Raw genomic sequence first — 19,284 nt, forward strand, 5'->3', positions numbered from 1 at the left:
CCATGAATCTAAGTAAGATATTAATGAATTAAACCCAGTCCTATCATAGCCAAGAGGCTCATTCCAGGTGAAGGACATTCAAAAATCAATTATCTCAGGAATTCCCTGTGGCTATTATGAAAGAACAGAGGTAAAACACAGGGTCAAAGAAATAAAATATCACCCACAAGAAGCTCTGGGGGCTGATTTATCTTTGAATGCAGCAGACTCCCTTTAGCTACACCAGCCAGGTGCCCTTAGGGGCCTCAATAGCAGCTTTCTACAGCTCAGACAATGGGAAGGGCAAAGAAGCCCCGCCCCCTCCCCTGTGAACGTCAGAAGGCATGACCTCTGCCTCCATTTTCCTCCTGGTTGATCACGACCCTCTGGTCCTGCCTGCCTCACAGGCTAGCAGTAAGAGCACGGAGAGCAAGAGAGCCCCATGAAAGACTAGACCATGTGTACCAGGTGGTGCTTGGTTTTGGAAGGCCTGCACCTTGGGTCCGCATACTCACCGGAGCGATGGGGGCTGGTTGCCCTGCCACATGAATGTTCTTTCCGGCCGCTCCTGGGTCACCCGGGGATTCCCACCCGGCAAGTACAGCTTCAAAGGTGTTGTGCTGGTTTCTGTGTGGCTGGACCCCAGTGAGCCATCCTCCGAAGAAGCACTGTCCCTCTGGGACAGCCCTTGGCTGCTGGAAGAGGCATCTGGCTTCTCTGTGGGCAGTTCACTCAGCTGGCCCAGAGAACTCCTGGAGTCACTGCTGGCAATGGTGACCTCCTGTGGACCTGGACAGGTGAGGGTGTGGACAAGAGGCTCAGAGGGCTGCTGGCTTTCCTCTGGGGCTTGGAGCTTCCTGCTCAAGGACGAGGAGCGTCTCAGAGAGCGTTTTCGGAATGAGTCCTGGAGGGGTAAGAAAGGAGACAGTGAGCTAGGGGAGCTCAGCTAGGGGTGCTGGGAAAATACTTTTATTAAATCATGATGCCCCCCCCCTCAGCCCAGGAAGGTCTGTTCCCACCCTAACTCCTTCCTTTTTTTTTTCTTTTATATTTTTTCATATAATATTCTGATATTCTGATTATAGCTTCCCCTCTACTCCCTGTTTCTCCTACCTTCCCTCCCATCTGGATCCACACCCTTTCTGTCTCTCCTTAGAAAACACAGATACTCAGGAATAATAACAAAATAAAAGGATAAAACAAAACCAACAAATTGGAACAGGACAAAACAACCAAACAAGAGCAAAGAAGAAGCATAAGAAATGTACACAGACGCAGAGATACACGCTCATACACACACGCATCATACAAACACACGGTGATATAGATGGATAGGACCTGTAAGGTTAAAAAAAATGCCCTGACTTAACAAAGGATTTCCAAAGATGCCATTAAGTTCGTTTTGTGTTGGCCTTCTATTGCTGGGCATGGGACCTATCTTTAAGGGTAGTTTGTTTCCCCAGTGAGATTCCCTTGGAGAAAAAATAATTTTCTTCAGGACGAGGTTTAGGAGATGGGGCAATGTGCTCACACTTCCTTCCAGTTCTACGTCCCATCTGGTGTAGACCCGTCAGGCCCTGTGCATGTTGCCTCAGCCTCTGTGAGTACAAATGTGCACCAGCCTGGATGTGTTTGGAAGGCCTTGATTCCCTGGTGTCCTCCATCCCCTCTGTCTCTTCCACTCTTCTGTCTGGTTCCCTGAAACCTGGGGAGCCCAACTCCTTCCTACTCACTGATGTACCTTCCTATACAGATCCCAGAGCACCCTAGGAGGCAGGAAACCTATAACTTGAGTGTCGCCTTACTGTGTCCTCACCTACACTGTCATCTGTGGAAGCTCTTTACTTCTCTATCCCTCACATCCTCACCAGTGACACACTGTCCCCAATCCAGCTTGGCATTTTCAATGAGGATTCTTCACTGATCCCGTGGTGACCTGTTGTTACCTGTTAGGATGTGGTTGCCAAGTTTGTAAGAGGTTAATATCCTCATGTTTAGCTATGAAGATACTTGGTTTACTCATGGAGATATGTGCTATGTGACAAATGCAGTCTGACAACCTTCTGAAATATAAATAAACAAACATTCTAAATCTAAAACACCTCTGGTCCCCAGGTGTGGAGTAAGGGAAGAGGATCGTGTAGGCCTTCCTCTCCTAACCATGCACAGGACAGGATACAGCACTAATGCACAGCAGGCTTGATAGAGTCATGGCAGTCAGCAGGCCGCTCTCACGCCCTGTCTCTCCTGGTGGTAGATCAGGAATGGCCAAAGCCATTCTCCAGTCACCTCTGGCGTCCATGGAGACCCCAGCTCAGTGGCCTATACTTCCTTAGCACTCAAGATTTGTTTATTTGAAAGAAAAAAAAAAAAAAGGAAAAGAGGAATCTAATAGAGTCAGGTGGAGTATCCACCTCCTCCTGGTGATTTGCTGAAGAAATGGGACCCTCTGCTAATAGTCAATGAGGCAATGGAGGATTGCTACAGAGGCGCAAAATATACCTTGGGGCTTTTCCTTGGTTCAGACTTCAGGATCTTTAAGCATTTCCAGAAACAGCTCAGGGGCCAGTGGAAACCTGGGCTGGAATAAGGAGAGCTAATTTTGTAGTTTTCTGGCCTTGTGGAAATGACTAGGTACACTATAAATCTGCTCCAACACTGTTCAGGGTATAGCTACATAGAGTGATGAAGACATTAGTTACCAGTCACAAGGGGACACATGAGTCCTCTTACCTCATCCACGACTTACTGATAAAAACTGACCCAGCAAGTATTGAATCCTTTCTCTTGAGCAACCAGCACATGTGGCCAAAATGTCAAACACCTACCAGAAAACCTAGGGACTTCGACAGCAATCACCATTTAAGGCATCTCAGGATTCATATATCACAAAGGAAACATCCCTTCCCCAAACAATTACCAAAACAGTCTGCAGCAATGCCCTTAGGAGAAGATGGGTCTCAACACATCCTTCTCACCAGTCATGGAGTATCATCTGCACACACTAAAGGAATGAAGCATCTTCTTGGTAGGAGACAGGAACCCGACACCCACTGTACGGTTCTCAAATTGTGGTCCACCTACTGCAGAGGTCCCCAGACCCTCTCAGGAGCCTGAAGCAAATCTTAAAGTAACTGGACATTAGCTATGACTTGAGTGTGTCCTCCAAGGTGCACATGCCACTTGAGTGTGCACATGCGGCGAGGCTGGTGGTGTTTAGATGAAGGAAACTTAAACGGTAGGGCCAGCAGAAGGTAGCTGGGTCACAGAGGCACCGTTCTTTGAAAGGATCACTACTGACCACATGGGACCAGATAAATTCCTAAAAGAGTGGTTTGTTGCAAAAGAACCTGGCACCCCTCCTGAGTCCCTGCTTCCTTCACACAGCCAGCCTCTGCCACTTGCTGTCCTCCTGAGTCCCTGCTTCCTTCACACAGCCAGCCTCTGCCACTTGCTCTCCTGCCATGATGGTGTCTGCCCTGCTATAAAGTAAACAGAAGGTCTTCATGGGTGTCCCAGCAGAGAGGAGTCTCAAGACTCTGAGACTCCAAAAACGATGACCTATAAATACCCTGTTTATGAAATATCCATCCTCAGACACCTAGTCAGAGTGGCAGGCAACTGGCTGAGACAGTAGACACGTGACCCAATTCGCCTTTTCACAGTGTGACCTTCATATGCACAGCAACAGGAAGAAAATTTGCTGGCCTTGTACGTGAATCTAAACTTTAATGAGCAACTACAATACGGATTTAACTTCAGCAGGCCCACTGAAGCTTTTATTATTAAGCATCCTTAACCCCTTTCAGCCTAGAGGGCATAGTGCACATCTTTTCAGTATCTATCGCATGCAACCAAATGGGAGGTACCTATGCCCACTAGCCTAGAGGGAAGGATGGTGGCTACAGCTTGTGTAACCATCTAACTGTGAGTGAAGTGAACTTGCTGCTATTTTCAGGGAATGGCAGACAGACCATGGTGATTCAGAATTGGAATTTGGCAGGCATTTCTTGAAAATAAACTGAGCCTGTCACACCAAGGGAAACAAATGCTGTACTGTTTTCAGTGATAAAATACAAGCGGCACGGTAAGAACCAGAACTTTCGGGAATCCTACATCAGCCATCAGGAGCTTGGGGGGATGGACTTAACATTCCTGCAATCTTTGGTGGTCACATCAACAAATGTGCTGCTTTTTATTTATTTTCTTCCATATAATGAAATGTGTCCCATTTAAAAGATCTATGCAACTCAGTAACCAATATATTTCAAATGACTGGGGCATCATGCTGCTTAATCACATGGGAATAAAAGATTCAGCATGCATGACAGACCTATGGGAACCCATAAAGTACAAAAAGCACATTTATGTGGTTTAAGGTTCCACATTCAGTGATGGGGATGTAGCTTTATTTGATAGTGTACTTACCTAGCATACATGAAACCCTGGGTTTGAGCCCCAGCACCACATGTACCAGAGGTGGTGACACACTTTAATCCCTGCAACTGGGAGATGGAAGCAGGAAGGTCAGAAGCTCAAGAGCTTCCTCAGCTAGAATGCAAGTTTGCGGCCAGCCTGGGCTACATGAGGCCAGAAGGGGGGTTCAGATCCCCTGGAGCTAGAGTTACAGGCAGTTATAAGCAATCCAAGAAGGGTGTTTGGAACTGAACTCGGGTCCTCTAGAGAAGCAGCAAGTACACTTAAGCACTGAGCTATCTCTCCAGACCCAAGTTTAATTTCCAGTATAGCAAATATCAAAGGATACAATCCCAAAAGCAAAAGTTATAGGAATCCTCAATATTAAATGCACAAAGAGACCCTGAGACTAAGAGGTCTGAGGGCCACTGCTGAAGTCTATACTGTCAACTAGACAGGCTCCCTCTGCCACGTCCCCAGAGGGAAAGTAACATCCTGTCCCCACTGAGGCAGCTCTAAAGTCCTCATGCCAACTTCCAAGCAGGAGTTCAACAGTGCTTCCCACAGCCCTCGGGGGACTCTACACTGCTCCACCCTACAAAGGTCCGTGAGCAAACACCATGTGCCACAAACAAGTGTGACAGCTCTCGGGAGCCTCAGACTAACACTAGGATAGCTAATGGAGTCCTCTCATGATGCCACCACATCACTCCACTGGTGGTAACTATCCAAGGTACCCGGAGAGACCTGACAGAAAGGGGAAGGGAAAAGGAGGGGAGGGGAGGGGAGGGGAGGGGAGAGAAGGGGAGGGAAGGGGAGGGCACTGGGACTGACTAGAGATGCCTGCCAGAGTGAGGGACTCTAAGATGGCACCAATGTCTGAAAGCCACATATTTGCCACTCTGGGACTAGGCTTTTTCCTACTTCCACCTTACAAGAAATCGCTTCTATTCTGCCAATAAGAATTGTCTTGTCAAGATTCAGCACCTCCAAAGACTAAATTTTCTCCTGACTTCTCTCTAACTTTGCCAGCCACTTTCCTCTGGACAAGGTCCAGTTTATGAATTTCCTTCTTTGACGGGGTGCCTTGGGTGGAACACCTCTGTGTGGCATGGGCCACACAGAGGGAAGCAGACCCTCACTCCTTCATCAGTATGCCAAGATGTGTGGCCATAAGAATACAGAAATGCCAGAGATTCCCAGGTGATTTCAGATAGCCATCCAACAAGAACCTCAGCCAAGAGAAATGAAAACCTTGATCAAAGACCTCAGGGGACTGACTGAGGCAGGGAGAGGGTCCCCCTTCTTTGTCCTAACCCCACAAGATTCGTGCCAGCATCAACACATTTATCCAGACAGGGCACACAGCTAAGCGAGAAGGGAGGTGGCATTCTACAGGCACCCAGTGTTGGTCTACCCAGCCCCCTTATGTTACCAATACTAGGTCTGTTGCTGCTATTTTCCCATTTATTGTTTGGAAAGCTTCTTTCACACTGTCCTCTCATTTGGTGTACCCTTCCACCTAATGGCACCAAACCATATCCCTCCTTAAAGGAAACCGCCGAGCAATCAATGACATTTTTACAATTTTTCTGAAAGAAAATAAATGATCGATCGCCTTAGGGCCAGGGTTCTACTCCCCTTTAACCATGGTGGTAAGCAACGTTAGTCTCTAGACTAGGGGAGTTATCCTACTCTAGTACGTGTGTGTCTTCACTCACAGCAAGGGAAGATGAAATCAAAGCATCCATCTCACTAACTCAAGTAGAGGGCAGGGAAGCAGCCAAGTCTACTGGGGATCCACGGGGTCACTGAAAGTAGAGCCAAGGAGAAACAGGCAGGCATCCTTCCTGTCCCTACAAGCATCTCTTTCTCAGCCAGCAATGTCTGAAGTCAATCTCTCGCTCCCTAGTCTACAGAAGACAGAAAGAAAGGCAGTCCCACCTGCGGGGAGCTGGCGACGGGCCCGGCCATCATGCCTCGCACAATCAGGCCAGACTTTGGTCTGCTCCTCTCCAGCGGCCTCTTCACATCTATGCATGGCTCTGAAGAATGAAGCTGCTCCGCCTTCTCCCACGCAGGAACCAAAGGAAGACTGCCACCCGGGACCGTGTGTGAGGGCTTACTTTTGTGTGGGCTTTTTTTGGGTGATAGGAAATTACCGAGTATGTCCCCATCAAGATTGTCATGCCTGCAAAAAACATAACATTTCCATTAAGCCAAGTGGATGATAATAATAAACCCCACAGTTAGTCATCATTCATGAATACAGAACTGTAAATGAGCCAAGGCAGTAGAAGAATAGGAAGCACTTCTTGGGATCAGGGCAGGTGCACCAGAGTACAGCAAAGTCAGAGACGATGGTCCACAGAGGGTCCTAAGTCCTACCGGCTGAAGGCTGAAGAGCATCTTGGACCCTGAAGACTCAAATGATAAAGGAGGAAACCTGCAGTGCAGTGCTGGGCATGTGGGACTCGGCCTTGCTGTACATGGAGAGCACACCTGGGGCAAAGATTTCTAGGAGTTTAGTAAAACTGCACAGGTGTGTACACGCGTGTCTGTGTGCTTGCAAGGCGGGAGGGGAGGGAAAGGGTGCAAATGAAAAAAAGTGAGAAACGATAAAAAGAGTAAGAAGTGCTCTCTTTTTGTGGCGCCTCCTAGGTGGCCAGCCACAATGAGCTGCAACTGGGTATCTCTTCCCAACTACTGGCTGTCAGAAACTCACTCAAGTGGCTGCTGAACACAAACTCCGTGCTTTCTATGAGAAGCACATGGCCACACACTGCTGCTGCTGCTAAGCACCAGGTAAAGAGTGGAAGGGTTATGTCGTCCAAATTACTGGGAATGACAAACAAGGTTTTCCCATGAAGCAAGGCAGAATGCGCCTGCAGTTGAGAAAGGCATTCTTACAGTTACAGACCAAGAACTGGAGAGAGGAAGTTCAGGTCTGTTCAGGGATGCATGCTAATGCCAATCTGAGTGTTCTCAACTGAGAGAAGAAGGAGGATGAAGAAGAGGAAGAAGAAGAGGGGGATGAAGGAGAGGAAAGAGAGGAGGAGGAGGAAGAGGAAGAAGAGGAGGAGGAGGATTCTTGGACTGACAGATTCTACTGTGCCTCAGCAGTTAGGGCCCCAAAGAGCTAACAGAATCCTAAAGGCTTTCAATCTCTAGAAGACAGGTCCTATAATATGTTGTCAGACAGCCCTTAAACAAAGTAGGAAGCCCAGCACCAAAGCGCCCAAGATTCAGCTCTCCACATGTCCTGCCACACAGATGCCAACACTTTGCTCCAAAGAAACAACACACTAAGACAAACGAGGAGACTAAACTTGTGGCCAAGAGAGTGAAGGCAGCTAACGAAAAAGGCCAGGTACAGATTGCCAAGACAAGTAGGCTGTCCTCGCGGAGCGCTTCTACTTTGAAGTCCAAGACCAATCAATACCAAGTCTTTAAGAGTAACAAAGAAAAGAATAAAGAAGCAAGAAGTGATAAAGGACAGGACCGAGGTAGAAGGGAGCTTTGCTTGGGCTGCTAAGAGATCTGCACTCCGCTGACCCCAGATTTCTTTCCCTGGTTCGTGGTACACATGGTACTGATACCAATCTGTGCCACACCTCCCAGCAAGCCTTGGGTCACACATGAAAGCAGCAGTCGCTTGTGCCATTGTTGGGGAGTGTGAGGCAGATGACAAGGCAAAGGAAGGCTAGGGGAATCTGGAGGGACTGCCTGGGGAGTTCCCGAAACCCAGCACACAGGCCTGGGAGGGAATAGCTCAGTGAGCAGTGGGAGGTGGGTGGGGTCAGACTTATAAAGTTATCCAAAGGTACTTGGGGTTTCTCCCAAGCTCCAGGCAGTCCCTCATGACCTTCAAGGAAGGAGTGACCTGTCCCAATGTGGACCAAGGAAAGTTCAAACTGTCCAGGTCAGGGCAGAAGCTGTGGATGAGCTGACCCCCTGATGGAACCCAGGACAGCATCCACAAGAGTTACAGGGGGGGGGGGATGGGCATGTGAACAGAAGCCTTTGTCAGGAAGGGCAGGGCATTTAGTATCGCTAGGAACCAAGAGCTGACAGGATACGGGGGTGGGGGGGAGGCAAGGAACATAAAGGCTACCAAGATGCATCAGGCTTGGGAAATAGTAAGATTAAAACCTGGAGGCTTCAACTACCTCATAGTTGGTTTGGGCATAGCCTCAGAAATACTGCCTTTTCCAACCAGGCAGCAAATGCCTTTGCAAAGCGGGGCCACCTTTATGCCACCCTCCTGACCGTTCATGTTTGAAATCTCAGGTTACTTTCTATAGTGGCCTCACCCTTTCTCGGCTTGACATTCACACACTGAGCTTTCCTGCCAGTGGAAGAAAAGACCTATTCCCCAGAAGATAACCCCACTATTGACTTCATACAGCATGTGATCGTGTAAGTTATACACACCATTGGAGACCACATGTACTATATGATAGTTGCAACTTGGTAGAACTGTTCTCCAAATAATGGCACTATACCATATACCTGTTGCAAACAAAATCAAAGCAAGTCCCTGAGCCTTAGGAATCGTGGGATATAATGTCAACCTCTTGATCATAAGGAAATAGCATCACAAAGCGGTCCATTCTCGTGGCCTTCTGAAGAAACTAACATGGCTCTGTGACAGAGAATTAGAAACATATGGTGTGGTGAACTGAACAGTGACACTCTGAGATGTGCATGTCCAGATCCCTTGAAACTCTGTGATATCTGTGTCAGTTAGTCCTCATGGTCAACATGACTGGACTTAGAATCACCTGGGAGACTGGTGAGATGAGGCACACCTCTGAGTGCATCTGGGAGAGCATTTCCAGAAAGGTTTAACTGAACAGGAAAAGACCCCCGTCCCCCGATGTTGGCAGGACCATCCCATGAGCTGAGGAGAACAAATGGGATCAAAATGAATACACGGATGCTGGATCTAAGACAAGGCCGGGTGCTTCTGTGATGGTAGTTTGTAAACATGGCAGCTTCTTAGACCCAGTTAACTTTAAGGAAGGCGGATATGGTTCTGTTTCCCGGCAAACACTCACTGGCATCAACAAGTCACTGTGATTGGTTACAGCAGCAACATCAGCTGCTGGACAGAGTGAGGAGGAGGAGGAAGATACACGTACCTGGCTTTGCCTGCTTCTGACCATGATGTTCGTCTTCCTATGTCGTCATCTGAAAGGTCATAAATATTCACCAGTGTGGTCTCCAAACTTCTCGAAGGCAATTTATTATTTTTCTTTGGAACTGGGAGTGGAGGGATCGGGGCTTCTTGACTTAAATTCTCTGTGTTCCCAGAATGGTCCAGAAAATATCTGGTAATAAGCTCAAGGTTGGTTTTTAGAGGCTTCTCCTTTGCCTATCATTGGGAAGGAAAAAAAAATATCATTAACTGAATGTAGAGGGTGAGAAGAAGTGTTAGGAACTAGCAGCCAGCTGACCCCCGCCCCCAACGATGGGCGGGACGCTCATGGACATGTCATCGCTATGTCAGCCTTACCTGGTGGCTCAAGCTTTACCTGGCTGCCAGAGGACTCAGTTACGCATGCGCAAGCCCCCTTTTAAAGCAAGCGCGCCAAGTGCGCCTCTCTCTTGTTCCCCCTCTTGCTCTCTCTTGCTCGCTCTCTCTGCCCCCACCTCTCTCTCTCCCTCCCCCCTTGCTTTCGGTTGACCACCAGCTACACCCCCTTTCTCTCCCTTCTCTCAATAAACTCCCCGTGGGTGCTGAGTCTCGTGTTTGTGTTTTATAGGCATTAGCTGCAGCAAAAGAACAACACCAATCCTTTGACAAAAGCTTACCAGCTTTTCCATCACACCACAAACACACACTCACTCACTCTGTATGTCAGGCACTGTACTGGGTAGGGAATGAGAGATAAAGACAAAAGCCCTACTCTGAAAGAACTAGCATCCTGTGATGTGAGCAGAGGGCTGGCCAGAACTAGACGAGAGATATCCTTGAGGAAATAGTTTTAATTTAATTTTGTATTGCACTTCACTTATAGGGGGAGTGCCACTGCACGTGTGTGGAGATCAGAAGACCACTTGGTCAATTCTGTCCTTCCACCCCACCCCCCTAGGCCCCTATGGAGCCAAGAAGCAGCTGAGCCTTAACATTTACTGACGGGGCATGTCCCCCACACGCTCGTTTTCTGCGTACTTGGTTACCAGCTTGCGGCACGATGTTGAAGTCTGTGGAGTCTTTAGGAGCTGGGGCCTGGCTGGCAGAAGTAGAGGCAGGGTTCTGAAAGTCATACCTGCCCCTGATCCCAGCCTCACGTTCTTTGTTTCTGGTCTACAACATGTGATAAGCCAACTCACATTCTAGCCACCGTATCTTCCCCATCATGATGGACCAAAATATCTAGAATCTAGAATCATGATCCCAAGGAAACCTTTCATCCTTCTCGTCATTTCTGTCAGGTGTTTTGTCAGAGCAAAGACAAAGGTAAATAACACAGTGGATGGTCGTTCTTTAACACTGACCACTAGGATTGCAGAACCTGAGCCAAGAAATTAAAATGAAAAGCAGAGTCATCTGGGACTGACTCAGGTTATACCCCAGGGTAAAAAAGAAAAAAAAATATGTGAAGAAACTCTTCAAGCAATAGTTTTTAGAATAGATGATATCAGTGTTTTCCAGCCTTGCCTGGATTTCTTCCTTTCTTTTTCTTTTTTCTTTTTTTTCTTTTTTTTTTTTTTTTTTTTTCAGATACATGACCAACTGAGATTTACTAAAATCCAAACAGCAACAATTAGATTTCTCCTAAACCGTCCCTCCCAAATAATCGGAACAGACACCTGGTTGTCTAAGCAGTGATCTACAGGCTACCTTCAGGAATCTGGCCATGTGTCAGTCCCATCCCAAGAGACGGGAGCTGGGAGCACCGGGCCCTGCTGAGCTGTGGCCAGACACAGGCTTGCATGCAGTGTATGCCAAATCAAAGCAGCCAAGTGTCCGGTGAAGGGCCTGGTGTGGAATCCTCAGCACAGGCCGTGTCCTTCCCCTTTTGTTCCTCTCCAGCCAAGATCCAAGAGCAGTGGACAACCCTGAGTTCAACAGCCTTATCAGACAATTAAAGTCAGGAATAATGTGTTTATTTACTCGGTTTTTATAAGACCAAAAAGTTTATTTTGTCTTGGTCTAAACTCAGATTACAGTGAATCAACTTGAAGAAAGCATGCAATTGATTTCAAATGTCTTGCCTTTCCTCTCAGTGAGGTGCTCTGGGGTCCTGGGCTGCCCACATTACACTTTTGTGAGTTTTTATATCACTAAGCTTACAGTGAACACACAGCCTTGAGGTGAAGCTAATGCCATTTCCCCCCAAACCTCAATCTTACATAAGTTTTCTAATTTATCATTTAACTGTCAGGAAAAACAAGGCACTGGGAATATTCACCCTGAACTGTAGAGCTTCCCTGGAGTCAGGTGCGCTTTGGGCTCAGTGAATCTCAAAACTACCTGCAACAGATGATTAGTAAGAATACTTTTCTTTAAAACATAGGCTCCTATTTATTCTAGCATGGCTAAAAACTATTTATGTCAAATGACTGGGAATTTACCCAGGTCTGATGATACCTTGAGTTCTGAAAATAATGGTTAGAGAGACTATGGTGTGGTGAAAAATAAAAATGACAAAATCCTTCTGAGAAATTAGGAGAAAGTGGTTATACATAAAATTCCAGGGGGCCAAAATGGTTCTTTGGATTTTCTGAGTAAAGGTCCCAGTCCCCATTTGACATCTCCCTAACGTGAATATCCCAGGCCCTTGCCTCCAAACCCAGCAACTGCAGATCACATTGCTGCTAAGTCAGTGCATCCCTGAGCCAGTACTGCACGCATGACTGTACAGAGGACGAGGGGACAAAGGTCCTTTGGGATGCCTCAGTCTCTGGCTGGCCTCATTTGTCTCAAATGGATCCCAAGGGGTCCTGCAGGCAGAGTTGCTAGAAGCTGAGGGCCAGTGGCCTGAAACACCATCTCGCCCTTACACAGGACAGCCTGACCCAAGGTCCTCTCTGCCACACCATACACCGTGGGTTAGTTGTCAAGAGACCTGGAGATTTCTCTGGATATTCCAAATAATCTTGTGTTCATTTCTACATATCCATTCAATGGGTTAAGATTCAATTTCACACTGTGGAATAATCTTCTTGTACACTGTTAAGATTTGTCACTCGAATTTTTTTTTAAAGTGCTGACTGGCCAGGAGCCAGACAGAAAGTATAGATGGTGCTAACAAACTAAGGATGATAGGGAGGAGAAGGGCCAGGTGAGGAGTCGCCAGCCAGATACAGAGGGAGCAGGAGATGATCGTGCCACACTAAGAAATGTACCACCACATGGCAAAGTGTAAATAAGGAGTATGGGTTAAGTAATAAGCCTAAGCTAATGACCAAGCATGTGTAATTAATATAAGCCTCTGAGTGTTTGAGAGAGGCTGTGGGACTCAGGAAACATCCAAAGACCATAATTTCTTTTTATTTTTATGTGTGGGACTGTGTGTGTGTGTGTGTGTGTGTGTGTGTGTGTGTGTGTGTGTGTACATGCATGTAAGTGTGCAGGTGTGCATGGCACTTCACAGGCATGTAGAGGCCAGAGGGGAATGCCAGGTGCCATCCTTTATCATTGTCTGCCTTATTGACTTAAGACAAGGTCTCTCACTGCACCAGAAGCTGGCTGGCCAGCAAATTCCTAGGATCTGCCTGCCTCTACCCCTAATGCTGGTATAAGAAGAATGCACAGCCATACCAGCTTTTTAAGTGGTTGTTGGAGACTCACATCTTACCACCACACCCAAGACTACTGTTTTGTTGTTTTGGTTTGGGGGCTTGGAGGGATTGGTTTGCTTTTTTTTTTTTTTTTTTAGTTTTTCAAGACAAGTTTTCTCTGTGTAGTACTGGTTGTTCTAGCATGCACTCTGTAGACCAGGCAGGCCTCAAACTCACAAAGCTCCACCTGCCTCTGCCTCCTGAGCACTGGAAAAGACTTCCTTTGAAAATCAATCTCTAGCCCAATGTTGGGCCTGGTAACACACATACTTATAATTCCAGTACTCAGAAAGGCAAAGCAGAATTGTCATGCTTTGAGGCTAGCCTGATCTACATAGTGATTTTTGGCCCAGACTTTCACTTCAGAATAAGCCTATGTCTCAAGAAACAAAAAGAAGAAAACAGAATCTCTACCCTTGCCCATAAATGACTGCCAGATGTCAAATGGCTACTTTGGCTCACAGCACTCCCCAGAAGGCAAACTCCTATCACACCAATGGGTTCAGAGCTTCCATACTGCACAGAAAAGCTGGTCAGAAGGACAAGACAGAATGTCCTCACTTCACCCACCATAGAATGGTTTCTCTTATGGCTCAAGCATCAGACTTACATGTGAGGTGTCACTTTTAGCCCTGCTTCTTAAAGAACTATAACTATTCACTAGTTTCTCTCTAATTCTTATGTCATGCTGAAAAAGACTTTATTATAACTGAAAGAGAAATTAAGTCAGAAGCATAGCTTTTTACATTCATGTATTCACTCTTCTAATCTCTCACTCATTTATTACACAAAAACATATGGATTCTCCAATAAGTCATAAGACAATTCATTTAGTGTGGGGGACACAATATGAAAAAGACTCATAGTTTCTGCCCATCGACTAAGCCAATGGGTATGAGGAGGACAAACACTACTGAAACAAAATGTTCTACTTCAAATATAGGGCATGGAAGAAGCCTCCAGAGCACCGTGACAGCAGCAGATAGGAGAGGGGTCTGAGCAGAGGACCTTCCATATCTCAAGGAAACATGTCCCCTTAGCTTTCTCTACTCCCACACTAAACCTACCTTCCCCCTCTGCTGACATACATGTCACAAGACACTGTGTGTGTGTGTGGGTGTGTGTGTATGTGTCCTTATCTTACTAAAACTACCATTGTGGGAGGGGAAAGCGAAGCACAGAGAACAATTATCAGGGAATAGGCACCATGCCCAGACTCAGTGAGACAAAGTGACTTCAAACCTGCCAGGGAACACTCAGTTCACGCTGAGAGTTGTCATCTTGGCCAGTCCCCAGACCTCCTGCCACAGCTGCCAGGCCCTGGATGCAAGGACACCACCTCAAAAAGCACACCTTGTTTTCCCTGTAGAGAAACTCCAGATGTAGGACTTTGCGGAGATCATTTCTGCTGTTGATGCTGAGATCACAGCGGGGGCGCTCCTGGTCCATGGTCATGAATGTCTTCCTCAAACCCTGCGGGAAGAAGTCTGAGTCACTGTGGGCCATTTGAAATGAAAACCTTCCCTTCTCTGACGCACTGTAAACAGAAAACTGCTGGGACTCATTAGGATTGGGCTCATCTGCCTTCCTTACAAGGTCATGGCAGGCAGGGGCCCAAAGCTGACTTCAGAATCCATTTTCACGAAACCAATGGGCTTGATGGCTTTGTCAGTTTGGTGTGGGGTCAGCTAAGGCTGGGGTTGTGGAATCATTTTATAAGTAACAATGAAATCCAGGTAACTAGACTGCCGAAAGCCATCTCGGGAGCTCTGTGTCTGGCCTAGACTTCGGGCCATGAAAGACGAACCTTTAAAAATAAACGGAAGTTTGAAAACAAAGAACAAAAAACACAGTCAAAAGGCCAACAATTGTTCCCTTAACTTTTCTGCTGAGGAAGCCAGGAGACATGCATCAAGTCACATGATCCACATCGGTCTAGCCAGGAAACCTGACTGGCACCCAGTCCCCTACAGAGCAACTCATGGATATCTGCCAAGTCACCAGCAAACCACCACCCATCACCCCACAAACACCCAAAGACAGAAACCTGCTCTTCCAGGAGCTTGGCATCCTCATCTGCAAACAGCCACAACAGCTGCTTCCTCCCATTACAGGGTGCTAAGACCACCCAATGCCTGCAGAAGACGTCTCAGCCCCTTCCTTCAGGATCAGGGATATCCCTTACTCCTGACAGATCGGGACTCCAACTTTTCCCTCAGCCTCTGTGCTCAGAACATTATAGTAGCTCCAACTGCTGTAAAACAATCAAACTCACTGCTTGCCATGGCTTGTGATGAGAAAGTGAATCTGGGAAAGGAAAAGGGGGCACACAGTTGAGCCAGAAAGAGTGAATGAGGGTCTCTAGGAATAGCATGGAGAGAAATAAATGTTATGTGTTGAAGAAAAGATGGCTAGTGAAGGAGGAGGCAGGCTCAGAAACAACCCCTAGAGCAAAAGAATTGGGGAAAGTAATTACAGCTGGACATGGTGATGTGCAACTCATAATTCCAAATACAGGAGTCAGAGGCAGCAGACACTAGGGTCTGAGTACAGCCTGGGCTACAAAGAGAGCTTGAAGAAAACCTGGGCAATGTAAACATGACCCTGTCTCGGAACCACCACAACTAACAACACAAGCGATTGCCCTAGCCCATAGTTCTGGCTCTGTGTGATTTTGTGAATGTCTTAGTTTGGGTTTGTATTGCTATGAGGAAACACCACGACCAAAGCAACTTGTGTGTGTGTGTGTGTGTGTGTGTGTGTGTGTGTGTGTGTGTGTGTAGGGGTGTTATTTGGCTCTCGCTTCCATTCACTGTTCATCATTGGGACAAGGATCATTGATGATTGGGACAGGAACTCAAACAGGACAAAAACATAGAAGCAGGAGTTTCCATGCAGAAGCCATGAAAGGATGCATGCATGCTGGCTTGCTCTCCATGGTTTACTCAGCCTGCCTTCTTATAGAACCCAGGACCACCAGCCCAGGGATGGCCCTGCCCATAATGTGCTGGGCCCTCCCCATCAATTAATTAAGGAAATGCATCTCAGGCTTGCATACAGGCCTGATCTTACGGTAGTTTCTTAATCGAGGTTCCTCCTCTCAGATGACTTTGGTTTATGTCAAGTTGATACAAAACTTTAGCAAATAAAGATATCTCCTTTATACTTTTAGATAAAACAATAGGAGGAAGGGGAGGTCAGGCAGGCAGATGGTTTCTGAGGTGCCACCAGGTGGGAGGTCTGCTTGTTGACCCTGTCTAGGTGAGACAATCAGGTGTGACAGCTCTCATGCAAGTACTGACAAGCAAACATTCAAGGTGAGTCCAGGAGCAATCCTGACAAATACTGATCTTGGGAGTGATCAGAAGAGCTTAGGAAGAAACAGACCCAGTCTCAGGACAGAATAGATCAAGGGAAATGTGAAACAAAGTCTAGAAGTAAGAGTGAGAATGTAAGCTGGGGCCAAATGGTGGGCTCCCAGGGTGTCAGTGACTGCTTTGGATTACACTCAAGAAATGAAGGGATTTCAGACACTGCTACTTCTGGTACCCAGACTTGGCATCCGTGTCAGCCTCTGGGCACATGTCACTGGTAATCCAACTCTAACCCAAGACTCAGTGACAGAAGGTCAAAGCAAAACAATGAAGCCAGATGCATCACAATTTTTCAAAATAAACAGAACATTTTTTTTAAAAAGCATGCAAGCATTTTAAAACAGGTTCAGTCAGAGCTGGGGAAGCAAGTATAACATTGAATACTATGTACATATTGTATATAAGTATCAGACCTAATGCTTGTGTGCTGACGGTATATCACTAACCTTCACTACACGTTACACATGGTGGAATTTCAAAATTCTGTTTGTAGAGATGAGGTAGTAATGTCAAACTTATACTGCAAACCAGTAACTTATATCTAAACTTTCACCGCCTGATCTCAAATCCTTCCACTTTGTTCCATTCACATGGAGTGTGTGTGTGTGTGTGTGTGTGTGTGTGTTTGGACCAGCTGAATATGACATCACATGGAAGTACAGACCCCTCAGTGCATAGAACTCAGCCACTTCGTGTAAAATATGAACCAATACCCTATTCCTGGCATCCATGACGCACCCTCCTCTCCTAGGCCCCCACGGGGTGCCCAAGATGCGCCTAACTTATAACACTTTGAAAACTCTTCTAGGAAGAAAGAATAAGAGAATTTGCATAATTCTTCTACAAAAGCTCATGCAGCAGCTGGAATTCCCACTTTTGATTAAAACGACCAAAAGGACTGACTGTCCAGAACTTTCCTTTAGAGTTCTTTTCTGGGGACTTGTCCTGTACCCCAGGCTGGGAGAACTTGCTCTGCCCTGGACACGCTTGCCAACCTGGTACTGCCATGACAATGGGTGCCAGGGGAGGGCAGCAGACCAAGGGCCAGCCTGACTTTGTGCAAGTGTCCTAGAACTAGGAAGGACTGGCTTCTGGGAAATGTAGTTTCCCTGTCCCGGGAAAGGGGCTCTCTTGAGTCTGAGGCAAACATAAGGGGTGGAATGCTCCCCCACACCCGAAGGTGCAAAGATATTTAGGGAAACCCCAGGCTGCCCTCTTCCCAACACTGAAGCGGCCTCCAGCCTTTACCTTTCTGCTAAGAAACTCCCTGACCAGGGAGGCGGCCACCTCCTCCACGTACAGGCTGTCCATGCTGCTGGCGCTGCCCCCAGGCCACGCGGCCTCCTGCACTCCCAGGCCGCGGAATCCGTTGGGCCCAGTAAAGCAGCGTTGCCGTGGCGACGGTGGCCTCCGCGCCAGGAAGAACTCCGCCCCTTCCTGGGGAACTGGCGTTCTAGGGGAGCGGGAGGGAAGAAGGGAGGAGCATCCTCCAAGCTGTGCTGCAGTTGAGGGCGGAGCATAGCCTGTGAGCTTTGGGAACCAGACTGACTCTTGCCTCCTGTGATGGATGTCAAAAGTTCCATTTCTCTCTGCACATATAATGGGAAGTACACCAACCCGGTGACTCTTAAAGGTCTGAACCGCTGGGAAAGTGTCCCCAATGATCCATCCTCAGGACTACAGTTGCCTCCCAGGCACACTGACATAGACCTTAGTGGCCTGTCCTCTGTATATATAGCAAGGAGGCCAAGACTCCAATTCCTAGCATCTAGAACCTGGGAGGGATGAAAGATGGGCAAAGCCCAGGTTTTTGGCAGTCACTTGGGTACCACGTCAGTGTTCTTAATCTTTGTACTTCCCCTTTTGTGTTTGATGGGGATGCCTTAATAAAACGCCAGTTTGTGGCTTCAACCAGATTACTGTCCAGTAGTCTTGTAGCCTCCAAGTTCATGATGAAGGTATCACCGGGGCTTTTATTGCTTGAGGCTCTTCTCATCGCCTCTATCTGTGTCTTTATGGAGACTCCTTAATGTGTCTGTGTGCTATTCAGCACCGGTCACAAAAAGTGTCCACTGTAAACCAGGATGGATCCCTGGTGCACGAAAAGACTTTGGGAGCACATTCTCCATAGAGGGATACTCCCTTAGCCTAGAGGCAGGAGGGGGGGACTAGTCCCTACTCCAAATGACTTGACAGATTTTGATGACCCCTCCTGGAAGGCATCATCCTCCCTGTGGAGTGGGGGTGGGGAATGGTACGGGAGGGGCGTTGGGGGACATGGAAGGGAGGGAGGAAGGGAGGGAGGGAAGAAGGGAGGGAGAGAGGGAGGGAAGGAGAAAGGGAGGGAGAGAGGGAGGGAGAGGGAACTGGGATCAATATGTAAAATAAGAATATATATATATGTATATATATACATATATATATATATATATATATATATATATATATATAGTGTTCACTGTAATGACCTCATTTTTAACTTACCTTACCTTCAGACAGATTGCATTCTGGATACAAGGCATTACGACCATAAACTGTGAACTTTAGGGTCTCAACTCAACACATATCACCTATACTACCACTTAATATTATTTTCTTTAAACCAACATGTTTCTTATTTTTTTCCTAAAAGAGTTCCCAGACAGTAAGACCCACAAAAATCATAGTTTTATATGATCATTAAATTCTAATAAACCTTCAGACAGTCACAAAAACAAAAAGA

The 19,284-nt window shown here is 47.0% G+C and overlaps 1 protein-coding gene across 1 annotated transcript; it reads right to left on the bottom strand.

Annotated features, from left to right (window-relative positions):
* Nucleotides 1-490: 490 nt before the first annotated feature.
* LOC127235884 (probable ubiquitin carboxyl-terminal hydrolase MINDY-4) lies at nt 491-19,084 on the bottom strand. Its single transcript, XM_051203271.1, has 6 exons — nt 19,052-19,084; nt 17,811-18,092; nt 14,542-14,661; nt 9,540-9,772; nt 6,340-6,586; nt 491-883 (listed from the first exon to the last, which is right to left on the bottom strand). Exons 1-6 carry the CDS (start codon nt 19,082-19,084, stop codon nt 491-493), a joined length of 1,308 nt encoding a protein of 435 aa, XP_051059228.1.
* Nucleotides 19,085-19,284: the final 200 nt, after the last annotated feature.

Source organism: Phodopus roborovskii, unplaced genomic scaffold (assembly GCF_943737965.1).
Source record: "Phodopus roborovskii unplaced genomic scaffold, PHOROB, whole genome shotgun sequence".
Classification (NCBI taxonomy): domain Eukaryota; kingdom Metazoa; phylum Chordata; class Mammalia; order Rodentia; family Cricetidae; genus Phodopus; species Phodopus roborovskii.